Below are 14,676 nucleotides of genomic sequence, written 5' to 3'. Positions count from 1 at the left end.
TGGCATATCTTTACCTACTCCTTTGAATATATATGTAGTATGTAAGCTTGGCAAAGGTGTCTTGCAGTAGTTCTATTTCTTTTGCCTGAGTTTTTCTAAGGAACTTCCACTTATTTTCACAGTTTCCAGGCCAGTTACATTCCCACCAGCAGTGCAGTAAAGATTCCCAGTGCCCCAGATCCTCAGCAGGATTTGTTGTTACTTGTTTTCTTCATGATCAATATCTTGATGAGGTAGAATTTCAGCATAGCTTTTATTTATATTTTTATGATGGTTAAGAAGGTTTTTTAAAAATCAGTTTATAGGCTATTTATACTTTGTCTTTTGAGAATGATCCAGTTCTTTGATTGACTAGATTTCTTGCATCTATGGTTTTTTAATCTTTAAATATTCTAGATATTAATTAACTTGAGAATAAACATGTATTCAAGAAAATGGAATTACCCATTGCTTATGAGGTGTTTAATCAAGTGATATCTAAATTATGTCATTCTTTGCAGGTTCCTATTTGAAGGTTATTCACAAGGACGGTTTCCTTTACACTCCTTACACTGATTAAGTCTGTAGCTTTCTGATGTGATAAGAAAGGGTATGATGGCATGCTTCTCACTCAGAGGAAACATTCCTAACAGTAATAAAGACCAAGAAATGTCCAAAGATGTAGGGAAAAATATTTCTAGCTAGAGAATAAAAACAGGGCCGATGTTGCTCATATAATTCATATTTGCTACAAGATGGTTTGAGAGAGCTGTAACCTTGTGCTGTGTTATTTTGTCGAATGTAACCCAGTCACTGACGATAAATGAAAAATGGCAGAGCTAATAGATAATTATCTACACAAATTCTGTTTAGAGCCATAACATGTACAGAGTCCCACCCTATCTGAAGTTGTCTTTCTGAAGTTCCAGCTACAGGTGGTCGGTCATCCAATATCATGTAGGGATTTGGACCACCATCAGGCCAGTAGCAGCTGAACTCCAGGTGGTCATGTTTACATTCTTTAGTTCACAACCCTTCATCAGATAGTCACTATATTATCTCCTATCATCACAGGACAGAGACATATTACAAGAAGATATTTTGAAAGATAGAATGAGAAACTACATTGAAATCATTTTGATTATACTCTATGGTTTACAGTGGTCCTATGGCATTATTGTATAGTGTTTTCAGTGCCTTACTATGCCAATTTATAAAGTAAATTTTATCACAAATGATTATGTGTAGGAGAAAACAATGACTATATTATCTGTGGTACATCCTGTCACTAAGTGCAGAGGGAACTATAGTTGGACAGTGGAAAAGTGGATCACATGCACCCCAAAGCACCTGAACATAAACAAAAGGGACAGTAAGGCCTTTCAGAGTGGTAGAATTCTTGTTTCTGTGTGTTTGCTACTGAGTTTATATTCTTTACTGTGCTCTCCCTGGACAGACTAACAGTTCAGTTGTCAGGCATGAGGAGTGAGTAGGAAGCATTTATGCTAGGCAGAACAAGTTGAAACCTTCCTGGGAATTCCATATTTTAAATCGATACCTCAGTTAATTCCAATGAAAATAGTCTAAGGAACATGACCTGATACCTGTTGGGAAGTTTTACAGAGAGCATGCTAGTATATGTGACAGATACATAACACGGCCTAATTGATGAATGAAACCTTTAAGGATAAATTTCTAAATTCCACTGAGACATATTAAAAGAATAAATTAAATAGACAACGTGTACAAGAATTGAATGACTTATTACTGTCAAGCATCAATTTCCTAGAAGCAGACCACACAGTTGTGAAAGTGTGATTTGTCACAGAGACCACTGGCATTTATGAAGCAAAAGGAAGTCTACTGAAGAGTAGCTATTGAGACAATCAGCTGTTTACATGTGGAAAAAAGGAAAGTTGAATCTATCTTGATATTCTAAATTTAAAACAATCAACAGATTACAACAAAACAATAACAGCACACATTCTCAGTCAATGGAATCACTCTCATGGGTCATCAGAATTCCTGAAATAATTTAGATTCCTAATAAGTTTCTAAAGCCATAAATCAAAGAAGCACTGACTGGGTAACCACAGAGATTAAAATATTATGTTGGAAGCTCAGGAGTGCCTAGGAAACAGGAGCCTAAAACCAAAAAGGAAATATGCAAGCAAGCAAATAAAAGCAAGAGAGACAATCTGTCCATCAAAAGGTGGCACAAGAGGGTGTCAAATGCCAAAGAATTTGGAGAACAACAGCATATAACATACCCAGTAACAGAAAGTTAGTAACCTAATATACTGAGAATGGAAATACCTAAGTTCAAATGAAGATGCCAACTGAAGAAACTATGCACAGCAATAGAAGTAAATATGCACAGCATTTAGGAGAGCGATAAACATCAATATCTAATAAATGTGTACAGCCTTCTATTTGAGCAGAAATAATGAAAGCTTCAAATCCACCAGATTTTAAAGCACAGATAACAACTCGGAAAAGATTTGCTCTGAGCGCATGGAAAGAATTTAGAAGTTTCTTAACATTATACACTGGCTATTGCTCTTCTGCTCATCCCATGGGAACAAATGTTTGCCCTTACCATGAATTCAATGGTGTCCTGGCCATGTTTACAGAGACAAAAATATGCAAACCTGAGAATGTTCTGTATACATAACAAATTCCCTGGGAAACAGTCACATGATGCAGTAGAAGGGACCAGCTGAGAAAATGCATGTGCTACCAGAATCTACACTAACCCAAATATCCCAAGAAGCAAAACATTATATATACAAAAACAAAACCAAAAAAAATATAGTTCGCAAAAAAATGTATAACACATTAAAAATTCAATAAAACAAAAAGAATGCAACCTAAATTTTTATATATGAAATATATCTGTGAGGGAAAACATAAATAATTTAATGGAATGAATAAATGGAAAATACATAAATGTATTAGTCTAATCTCCTGATGGAGAAAATGGAGAGACAAATGGAGTCATTGGTAGCAACTGGCCAGCAGAACTAAGGCATTTCCCTCAGAACCATGGACTTACAAATATTCTATACACTCAGTGTAGATACTATAGTCTAATGGTGCATGCTACAATCTTGAAATAACATTTGTTTCTGAAAATTGTATTTATATAGCACAATCTTAAATATGTTCTTTTTCCACTACAACTAAAGCCCTATAATAAATGAAACCTTTTTAAAAAACAGTATATAATAGAGTCTACTATTTGAGAATAGATTCATTTGGAAATATTACTGGATCTAATAAGCATCTTGGAGATTCACTTGCTTTGTACTTTCCTGATTGCTAATGAAATAATTCTCCCTGGAATGAGGCCAATTAAATCTTCTGTGAAAAACTGGAAATCCAATCCCCTGATGTTACCACCAATAGTTCCTCTCTCTACGTTTTACTTAAGATTCCCTTAGTCTTCTGTTTTCATTACTTCTTTAAAACAATTCAAATATTCTTTGGAGCTTTGTTTCTTCATTAGTTTATGGTTCCCCTGTTCTGACCGCAAGTATTGCACACAAAATAAGGTTGTGCTTAACTTTTCTTCTCTGGAATGCTAGTTCACTAGTGAGTCTAGTGGTCTAATTTCCTCAAATATTCAACGCTAAGGGTAAAGCATACCTCTATAGCCCCTCCCTGAATGAAAGCAATCAATTTAGTTTCCTTCCTTTGAATTTCTGATCATCTCTCTGTGTGTGTTCTTTGGGGAAAGAGTAGTCTATAAAAAACACAGGGCTTACCTCAGCAGACATTTTGTTATGGATATGAAAGAGAACTGTTCCCACCTGGACAAGATGTTGCCACATCTATGCTAACTGAAGTATCATTCTTGAGACGGCAGTAAGTTATGATGGCTGGGCCAATCAAGCTTTCTCAGAGGTCCTGATGAAAGGACAAAGAGAACCTAGTTCTGTATCTTTGCCTGGGGGGGGGCAGACATGACAGGGTTAAACCTGGGGCTGGGACCAGGGCCTCAAAGGAGTTAGGTTTCAGTTCCCAAGGTTGTAGAGCACAAGAGGAGATTTCCTGTTCTCCTTTGAAACACTGATAGATTACCTGCCTTCTGATTTTATCCTACTGAATGATAACTTCTGGCTGACTCTGACCCATTTCTCTCCTGCAAACCATTATATAAGATGTTGTAATTCTTTTTAACTCTGGATGTCTGTTACACTGATAGCAGGGTAACTTACTGGCTGTCCCACCAGCTAGCCTCTGGCTGGTAACTTAAGAACGAGGCCACTTGCTCTTTATATCCTTGAAGCTGTTCTACCAGCTTGTGAATCAGGTATAGAAGATGACTAGACAGCCCAGGTTTGCATCTTAACTTTTCACACCTGCAGTGTGATTTACCCCAAACTAAGAGCTACTACATTCTCTTTAGTTGAAAATGTGCCATGTCTTCAGTAGCGTAGTCTCTTCTCCTAAGATTGCTTTCTTTAGCCTTCATTCATATAAGAGGGGAAGAGAAAGAAGTTGTGGAGTGTAAGAAGCAAAGGATAATGAATACATATAAAAGCAATATTATGTAAGAATACATTTTAAAACATAAAAACGGTATTATATAAGAATACATATAACACACACACACACACACACACACACACAGTATTATATCTGGAATTTCCTAGTAGATTGGGCCTCTAGAGATAAAAGTTTGTCAAATAGTAAAGCTGAAAGAAATGTTCATATCTAGAAGGGCAGCTTAAAAAGAGTGGAAGTGAGCAGATGACCTTCTTAAAATAAAAGTAGATGTTGGATATTAGTATTGTCAGTTTTCATGCACCACTGAATATTGCAGTATGTGACACCTCATAAAAATGCATTACTTTTCTCTTTATAAATTTCATCATCATCTCCCTTTTCAATAAACCAAATTGTTAAATGCCTAATTTTGCTTCTGCTGTATGTGGGAGACCCCCATTGCTCAGGCCAAATGTGCTACACAAATTAAAGAAAAAGAACATGAAAAAAAAAAAAAGATGTAATTCTCAATGAACTTGTTTCTCATAAAACAGAGCAAGGCTTTCCCACCCCAATTTCCCTATTTCTGATCCCTAGTTCCTGCCCTTCAGGGATCAGTCACTGAAGAACAGCCTGTTGATCCATGTGAGTCAACCTGCAGTTTGCATGACAGACAGCGATCTTCCTTTCTTATACATAGCTGTTTTCCAGCATCTTACATTGTGAGGCACATGGCATGGCCATGGCTTACTTGATTTAGTGCATGGATGGATAATTGATGGTCTGCATCCCTCTTTTTACTAAAGGGTATCAAAACCCACATCCATTGCTTCTCCTTTGGCACTGCCCTTGGCCCCTACCTATATGGCAATTGGCAGAGTTCAATTTTTGGACACCTGTACAACACAATAACTTTAGTTTCAATGCCTCCAACAAACACTTCCTGGTATTCAATAAACACTAACCATTCTGCGGTTTAAGTGATAATACAAATTTTATCTATTCCCACATTAATCTCATTGGTAGCAATCTTTCTTGGTACTAGGTGGCTTTGAATTAAATGAACCTTATCAATAGTCCAAGGAAGACCTAAGAATTGCAGTGGCATCAAGCAATAATCAGTATGAGATCAATTACAAATTTCATACTAAAGATGCCATCATAAATGTTGCCCTGGCTATACTATCACAGACCTATTACATACATAATTTTACTGTGGCATTTCTGGCTACAAATGGCAATAGTTGAAAACTCTATCTGTAGTTTGGTATAATCATATACTCCCACCAACTAAAAGAAACAGAACAAAAACCATTTGTGTGTGTGTGTGTGTGTGTGTGTGTGTGTGTGTGTGTGTGTCTGTCTGTCTGTCTGTCTGTGTGAAAAGCAGGCCATTCTCTGCCTTCTTGTGAATGTGACATAAACACTTGATAAAGCAAGCAATAAACAATACTTTAAGACTGGTCCATATATATCAAATACATATTTTGTGCCAAAGACTAATCATTTTCTCTGTTTCCACAAGCAATCCTTGTAACAAACCTAAAAGGTAATCATTCTCCCAAATTCAAGTAGTTATGGAACATTTACAAGGACCTGCATGAAGTTAGTAACTGTGTAATGCTGACACTCAAATTGAGAACTCACAGGTTCCAACTCCACTGTCCCCAGCATCACCCTACTAAAACTCCTTAACTGAAAGCCAAGCATTTGTTAGACATTCATGAGATAACAGGCAATATGTGAGTCCCTAAAGACACATTTTAATTATTTACCTTAAATGAGGCATGTTAAAATGACAATGAGTTCTCAACAGGTGGACATCATCATTCACACATTAGGGAAAGAAGGTTAATTGCTAAAATTTGAGAAAAGTCAGTAGTTAATTCCTTGGACAGATCTTTTCAATAAAATCTTGCTGAGAGCTACATTCTCAAATACGTACAGAAGAATAAGAAACAATATGTGGCAGTTTTTAAACCTCTTCAGTTCTGGAGGTACTAAACAAACAGATGTTTGAGAAGACTGGGGCTTATGAATACCGCTATACTGTCAACAAATTAGGCAACATCTTTGCTGCCTGCTGCTAACACAGCAATCTCTTAAATTTAAAATTCTGATAGTTTCTCCTGGATAAAAGAGAATTAGAATACATTCACACAGGCTGCAGTGAAACAAATCAAGGAGTCTTTGTTTGAATTGGGAAAGCTTCTAGTAGAAGTTAAGTATAAAGTATTGGTCTTGAGCATCAAATGTTTTAAAAATATTTTAAATAATCACTTTCCATTCTTTGTGGAAACCTCTGGAGAAACTGACTACTTTTGCTTAACTTCTATGGCATGGTAGAAAGAGGGGTACTATCAGAGCCCCAATGCTTGTTTACCACCCTGTCTAGATTAATGTGTGACCTCCAGATTCAGTGAGAGATCATGTCTCAAATATGAGGTGGAAAACAATTGAGAAAGACAACCAACAGGGAATTCTGGCATCTACATGAATACACCGTCCTGTGTAAGAAATTCACACAGACTAACGCATGCAAAAAAGAAAGAAAAATACCCACCTCCTGACTGCAAGAGACAGTGTAAGCAAGATGAAGAGTTGAGGAGGAAAAGGGGGAGCAAACCCAGGACTATTTGTTTTCTGATGTACAGGTGAGGAAATACCCACCGATCACAAACACAAATAAACATCTCACATCTGCATCATACCAACCAGGCTCTAAAGAGAATGCTAGAAGGAAAGAGGACACAAGGAATAATATGCACCGAATATTTAATCAAAAGAAGTCTAACACATCATTACACAATGAGAGGATTTACTAAGTATTGCTCAATAATAACTCTTGTATTAATGGTCTCAATTTCCCCAATAAAAAGACCCAGACTAACAAATGAAATTAGAAATCAGTATCCATCTTTCTTCTGCCTCCAAGAAACACACATCACCATCACAGACCGACAAGGCCATGACAAAATGATGCAAAGGGGCATTTCAAGTCAATGGACACAAGAAGCACGCAGGAGTCACTATTTCACTATCTGATAAAAGAGACTACAAACCAAACCTATTAGAAGAGATATGGAGGGACACTACATGCTCATTAAAGCAAATATTATATTTATGCACAAAACACAGTGTTCCCAAGTTCTTAAAAGAAATACTACTTAAACTAAAATCGCATATTGAACTATACATAGTAATAGTGGGTGACTTCAATGCTCAACATTCGCAATAGACAGACCATCAAGACAAAAACTAAACAGAAAAATTCTGGAGTTAAATAAAATGGACCTATCAGACATCTATGAAGAATTCTACCCAAGGAATATATGTTTGCTTTTCTCAGAAGCCCACAGTAATATATTACAAATTTACCACATGTTTGAACACAAAGGAAGTCTCAACAGATATAAGAAAACACCCTGCACTCTATCTGCTCACCTTGCACAAAAGCTAGATACCAACTACAGTAGAAATGATAGAAAGTACACAAACTCATGGAACCTAAATAACTCAGTAAATGAAAGTTGGGTCAAAACAGACATAAAGAAGGAAATTAAAAACAAACAAACAAAACACTTTTTGAACCAAATGAAAACAAAATATAACAAAATGTATGGTACACAGTGAAGGCAGTTCCTAGAGAAAAGTTAATAGTTCTAAGTGCCTAATTAAAAATAAAAAACGAATAAAACAAAAACACAACTGATAGATCTTATACAAATAACATAATGACACATTTGAAAGCTTTAAAAAATATAAGAATAACAACACCCAAAAAGATTCAAATGGAAAAGTAATAAAACTCAAAGCTGACATCTGTGAAATAGAAAAAAAAATACCATACATAAAATCAATGAAACAAAATTAGTTTGGTAAGTTGCCCTGTGTGAGTTTTCTTTCCTTGTACCTTGTCATTTTCTGGTCTTGATTGTGAACACAAATACTGTACTTCCTGACACAAATTTTTCTCCAGAGTGAAAGGAAATTAGGTTTGTATAATCTGTGTTGCTTAATAATTAAGCAAGACACTGCAATAAGAAGGTTTTCTGTGTGTTTTCTGAAACAGAAAAACACACATGACTTACTGGTGATAAACTATGAACCTTCTATGCACTTATACCCTTCCTTTTATCTTTGCAGACATACAGAAAAGCATTGTCAAAACTTTGTAGCTAGGAACCTGAAATTTAAAGACATGGAAAGCATATCCTAAGGCAAAGCTAGTCAATATCTAGAAATGCAATGGTCCTGTGTTTAGCTCTGTTAGTATTGGGTGCTGATGATTAAATCCAGGGTCTCATGCTGGCTATGCAAATACTCTACTTATGAGCCACTTTCCTAGCCTAACAATGGTGAATTTAAAGTACAATTTATGTAACTTAAAAACTCATTATTTCACATCTCTTAGAGAAAATTTACAAAGACGGAAGTACACACAGAATAGATCTTTTAGGCTAATTAAATGCTTACAGATTTCAGTTCTCTCACAATCAAAATGTTAAATTTCAAAATCCATTATAGTTCTCTTCCACCATCTGTTTTATGATAAAATATCTGTGAATAAAATTTTGTGAATTGATTATTTCTAGAATTAAAATACATACTACTTGCTTGAAATGACATTTTAGAAAAGAGCTTGGCTCCAAAAAAAAAAAAAATGGTAGAAAGGTTTAGATGCATTATTCATGAGAAACTACCAAGTAACTAGTAACCATAAGCATTAAGTTTTCATACGTTTTAATATAATACACAAAATTATTGAAAAAGATCAGTACTGACAATTTAAAACAATGCTTAATATGGTAACTGGTTATATAGACATACTTTTTATAAAATTATCAAATGAACATGAACAGTACATGAAAGAACCAGACTTCACAGGAGAATTCTGAATGGACTTTCTATATATTTTAATTACATCAGTAGCTCACTTGTAGAAGAATAAATTTCAGAAATATGTTCTAATGAATAATCTCAAGGAGAGATAGAGGGTTCTTTAAAACAGGAGGTCCTGTGTCATGGCATTTTAACATATGTGTTTGGGGAATAAAGATACCAGGGTTCAAAAATCAGTATATGACTTTAATATCTGGACGATATTTTTTTCTGCCACAAATTTTTCATCTACAAAATGAAAACCTAAACCTTAAAGAGAGAAACTTTTTTAAGTGTGAATTAAGAAAAGTAACTGTATGTCTACAGTCATTGCATTACCTTATAAAAATACACATGCAATGTAAAACACTTTAGAAATTATTACTGTGAAAATGACTTGGGATGCCCAATTAACAAATGAGTTTTGTTGCTTAAAGATATACATACACCCTTGTGTATATAAGCGATAGCTTACACATTTACAAATTGATTATTCCCTACAACAGGAAGTGGGACAATGTCACAGTGTTTGTGCCCTCTAACACTAATGGGTTGGATCTTAGTCATTGACAGAGTGGTGAAAGGTGTGACCTAATGGACATATTTAGTTCTGCAGACCCTGCTTCCATGAATGGAGTATAGGGCTATAAGAAATAAATTTCTGTCATGTACATATACCCAATATGTAGTATCCATTATAGGAGGAAAAGAACATGTAAACAGCTTAATCATAATAGTAATAAAGTATCATGTTACTTATTCATGTATTTACTTTTAGATTATACATTTCACATGTACTCCCATTAATATAGAAAATAAAAATATAAAGCCATTTCTCCCTTAGGGTGGTCTATAAGATATATTTATCTATAGTTTGAATTCTTTTTCACTCTATTGTATTTTTCCTGCCCATTGAAACCAAGAAATATAATTGGGTATCTATTTGGATTTTTAAAAATTTGTAGTAGCACTTGACAGAATCTCCTCATATTTTGAGGGACAGTTATAACACCCTCTAACAGGAAGTTATTGAAGATTCCATGGAGTGTCAATCCCCACCTATAACATGCATTATTAGAAAGTAAGTATACCAAAGAAGTAACATCTAATTCCGTCTGGACTGAATAAAGAGATGCTCAGGAGGACACAAACTCTCACATACGTGATTGTAGCCATGGGAGGAAGTAACAAGGCTAAAGAGATAAAAAGTTTTAGAAAAAAAAGGAATCACATGGTAATAACAACTAGAATGGAATGTGTTGTATATACATGAATAGCAGAAGCTGTGAAGTGTCTCTCTCAGTTAGACTTATGCATCACATAGATGAGTCACCAGTTAGATGAAGGAAGAATGGATGAGGCATGACTATATGGAAAAAGATATTGAGAATGCTGTTAAAGGGCCTTGCCAAATAGGCAAGGGGACAGACCCAGACATGTCTTCATGTTGTTCATTGGGGGAGGTTGCTGAGTAACCACCCCCCCCCAACACACACACAAAGCATACAATTGTTTGTGATTGTGTCACCACCAGAATGTAATGTTTAAACACTACTACTGAAGACATCACATGTTCTATGAGCAGCATACAGGCAAATCAAGGTGGAAATGAGATGACAGTTTCCTCTCTCCAGGGTCATCCTTAGAATATAAGAAGATGTATGCTGAGAGAATGTAAGCTGAGGGAGAATTGTAAAATGGGTAAAAAGTGCAAGCCGAGGGAGAACTGTTATAAAAACCTTTCCATATGTGTGGAATCTGTGTCCTATACTACCTACAGGTGAAACAAATTGTATCTAGTTGGAATAATAGACATGGAGTAACCAACTGGAAACTAGTAGGGAATTTGTGCTGAGTACTGTGAATTTGATCAAAATCCATGCATAGAACAATCATAGGTCCTAAAAGGGAAGTCACTGTTGATGCTTTGTCAAATGGTCATGATATTCCAATCAACATGCCTCTTAAATAATTACATTTATCCCCTGTGGCTTGGTGTTGCTGCCAGCTTTGGTTGGGGAAGCTTCCTTTTTACAGTGGACAAATTGCTGAGACTTGGAATTTGTCCAGGGCTGAAAATAAGTGACTGTTGTTGAATGTTCAGCCCCAAAGTGGACATCCATATCATTCCCAGAGGATCTAAAGGCACTTAGTGGCCCAGTGATGTAAGGTATTTATGCTCCTAGAAAGATCTTATAACCTATGCTCTTATAAGAAAACATATTTCATTATGTTGAGAAACATACATACATACATACATACATACATACATACATACATACATACACACACACTTACACACACTCATGTAGAGGCATTCAAATGCCATGAAAGTGAAAGGATTAGTTGGGAAAAGCAAAGAGATCAGCAGTAGTATGAAGGGACAAGAAAAGCAATAGGGATAAAATGGTAAAAATACCTTTAGACAATATCATTAGAAAGTATCATACAGAACATGCCCACTGGTAAAAATAGTGGCACAAATATCATGGGAATAACTAAACTCTTCCTAATTGGATTCAAGATCCAATAAGATACCAGAGTTCGAACCAAAACATCTGTCAATTTAGTGCATATAGACCTATGAAATCAGACAGACTTATTAGCTGTTAGGTTCCTCAGACTTCTACAACTGCAATGTGGAATGAATTATTTTTCTTTTCACCATTGATTGCTCTCATTCAATCTTAAGAAACTAAAGCAGACACAGTACACTTGTCCTTTCCTTATCCATCCTGCTTTGGTTCATCCAGATGCTTGGTCATTTTCAGGATGAGTTTCAGAGACCACAGAAATACTGGTGTGCTGCACCAGTGTGCTGCTACGTACACCAGGGCATGATGGTTAATGTTCATTATTAAGCAGATGAGATTGAGGATTACCTAGGAGAAGATGAGAGGTTGTTTTTTTTTTTTTTTTTTTTTTTTTTTTTTTTTCCCCCAGGAAGGTTTTATTGAAGAGAAGATATCCAGCTGAATGTGAAGAGCACAATCCCATGTGTTAGTATCCTAGACTGGATAAAAAGGGGGAATGGAGAGGGCCAACAGGGTGCCCACTTTTATCTCTGTCAACCTCCTGTCTGTGATCACATGTAGCTTCATAATCCCACCTCCTCCTTTCCAGTCATGTTTGATGATGGATTCAAATTAACCCTTTGAAACTGTAGGCCTCAAATGAGTTCTTTCCTTTATTGGTTGCCTTGCTTTGGGTGTCTTTTCATAGCAATAAAAATGAAACTAAGACACATACCTAAAATAAGACATTGCAAATAGAAAACAACACCCTCACCATGATAGTCACCTGGTCCATAAACCCAGGGTACAAAGGCTTCTACCAAAAACTGATTACAGTGAAATAAGAAAAGAACAATATTAGAAGACCAGTGATACTATGTGGCTTAATTCTCACGTTGGAGCTTGGAACAAAGAGCCAAAGAAATTCATGATCTACCTTTCAGAATAAAGTGTGTGGACAGCCTAAGAATAGAATCTCTGTCATACTTCCACCCATGGCAGACTATGGTGCTGGCTCCCACAAGTGGATTGTGAAAGCAATGAGGCAATTAAAAATGCAAGTGGGGATGATTCCACAGGTCATGTCATAGCCCTGGCCGTGGAAGGAGCCTAAGTCCTTAATTCATGGTACGGAAGAGAGGCAGCCTCTAAACAGCCTCCCTGCTTCAGTCTATTAATGATCAACAAACTGCTATGGCATTCAGTCAGAGAGACACTGGAATGCATTTGCCAAAGTGGTACTGTTTCCTACAGATGTGAAATGCCCAAAGTACAACACCAAACATACTGTAAAGAAGTACACTGTGTTTCAGAATAGAAAGCTAAATCTTACACACGGTCCCAAGAAGGAGTAATTTTTAACAGCATTATATATTAACAAACAACTTGGATTCTATCAAAACATTCATTTCAATAACCCAAAGTTCAGTGTCATTTGGGGAGGGAGGATAAAACTTGTGATTTGGCATCTTCCCATCCCAGCAAGTTGACTGCGGCAGCAAAGCTTCCCTTTGTGTGAAATTGTGTAAAAATTGCACACTTTGTATTCAGGGCAAGCACTAATTTTGTTGAGAAGAGTTTCAAGTACAAATCAGGCTACTCCGGACACGTCTGAACATCTTAATTCAGGTCACATACAATTTCTTTCCCATCTGACTGAGTGTCCCAATTCCCTGGCTAGGTTTAAAAGAAGCAAACACAACCACTTCCAATGGCAACTCAAAGTACAGAAAATGCAGGGAGCACAGGGCCCATACCTGATGCTGCTCATGCTGCCTGTCTCTGAGCCAAGCTTGCATCGCTCCAGCTGGCTGGCCACGATCTGCCTTTCAGCCTCCAGCTCTCGCGTCAGCCTTTCAAACTGTAATTCCTGAAAGAAACCCAACAAAAAGATAAATGGTAGCATCTATATGCAACACAAAGTTTAGAACCAAGATGGCAGGATGACGGATGGAGAAAATAAGATTTTTGTTTCAAGGCATCAACTTTGAGAAACAGAGGCTGTTGCTGTATAATAAGGCAAGGTCTTGAAAATTAGACAGATATGTAAGACCCTGGCCCCAAGACACAATATAAGGTATTTATTACCTGTTTCATCATATTTAAAATGGGCTAAAATACTAATTTCATAAACAGGATGTGAGAATTCAGTGAAATGCCCAGCTAAAGCACTTTTATTATATATCTTAGTTATAATTTTTATCCTGTCATTTAACAAGCAAAATTATAAGATGTCACATACTTAAGAAAAAAATTTAAGTTATTATTTTGCAATTTCATGTTTAACTAGTTCAAAAATTGAATTATCTGCACAGTTATACTTCAGGAATGGGAAGGAAAAAAATATTATTGCAACATAAAAGTAGGGTAGAGGTAGACTATTTTGAAAATTAAAAACTCTCCCTGAGCAGTGGTGGTACACACCTTTAATCCCAGCCCTCAGGAGGCAGACGCAGGCACATCTCTGTGAGTTCCAGGCCAGCCTGATTTACAGAGTTCCAGGATAGGTTCCAAAGCTACTCAAAGAAGCCCTATCTCAAAAAACTGAAAAAAATTTAAGAAGAATTTTTGGATGAGGTTCTTCTATTACAGATTGTGATAATTCCTTTAGTTTTTTTTTTTTTAACAAAAAAACCCAAAACCAAAATGTATTGTTCATAAAAGTAGATTTTTTTTTAAATATTGACATTAATTGGAGATTCAAGTACAAGCCATTTTGCAAATGAGAGACTGCTCTTACTACCACAGTGGTACAGCTGAGGAAGCACGGTGGTCAATTTCAGTCTCTCCTTCTAAAATTCTGAATGTTACA

The 14,676-nt window shown here is 36.1% G+C and overlaps 1 protein-coding gene across 1 annotated transcript in view; it reads right to left on the bottom strand.

The window, feature by feature from the left end:
• Nucleotides 1-14,676, bottom strand: part of Ctnnd2 (catenin delta 2) — a 791,514-nt gene that overhangs the window by 492,624 nt on the left and 284,214 nt on the right. The window contains exon 3 of the mRNA XM_051182606.1: nucleotides 13,622-13,734. Coding sequence (XP_051038563.1) covers nucleotides 13,622-13,734 — 113 coding nt within the window. The remainder of the gene's footprint in view (nucleotides 1-13,621; nucleotides 13,735-14,676) is intronic.

This window comes from Phodopus roborovskii, unplaced genomic scaffold, assembly GCF_943737965.1.
Source record: "Phodopus roborovskii unplaced genomic scaffold, PHOROB, whole genome shotgun sequence".
Taxonomy (NCBI): domain Eukaryota; kingdom Metazoa; phylum Chordata; class Mammalia; order Rodentia; family Cricetidae; genus Phodopus; species Phodopus roborovskii.
The sequence above is the reverse complement of the archived record's forward strand: the minus strand, read 5'-3'. Positions and strand labels throughout refer to the sequence as shown.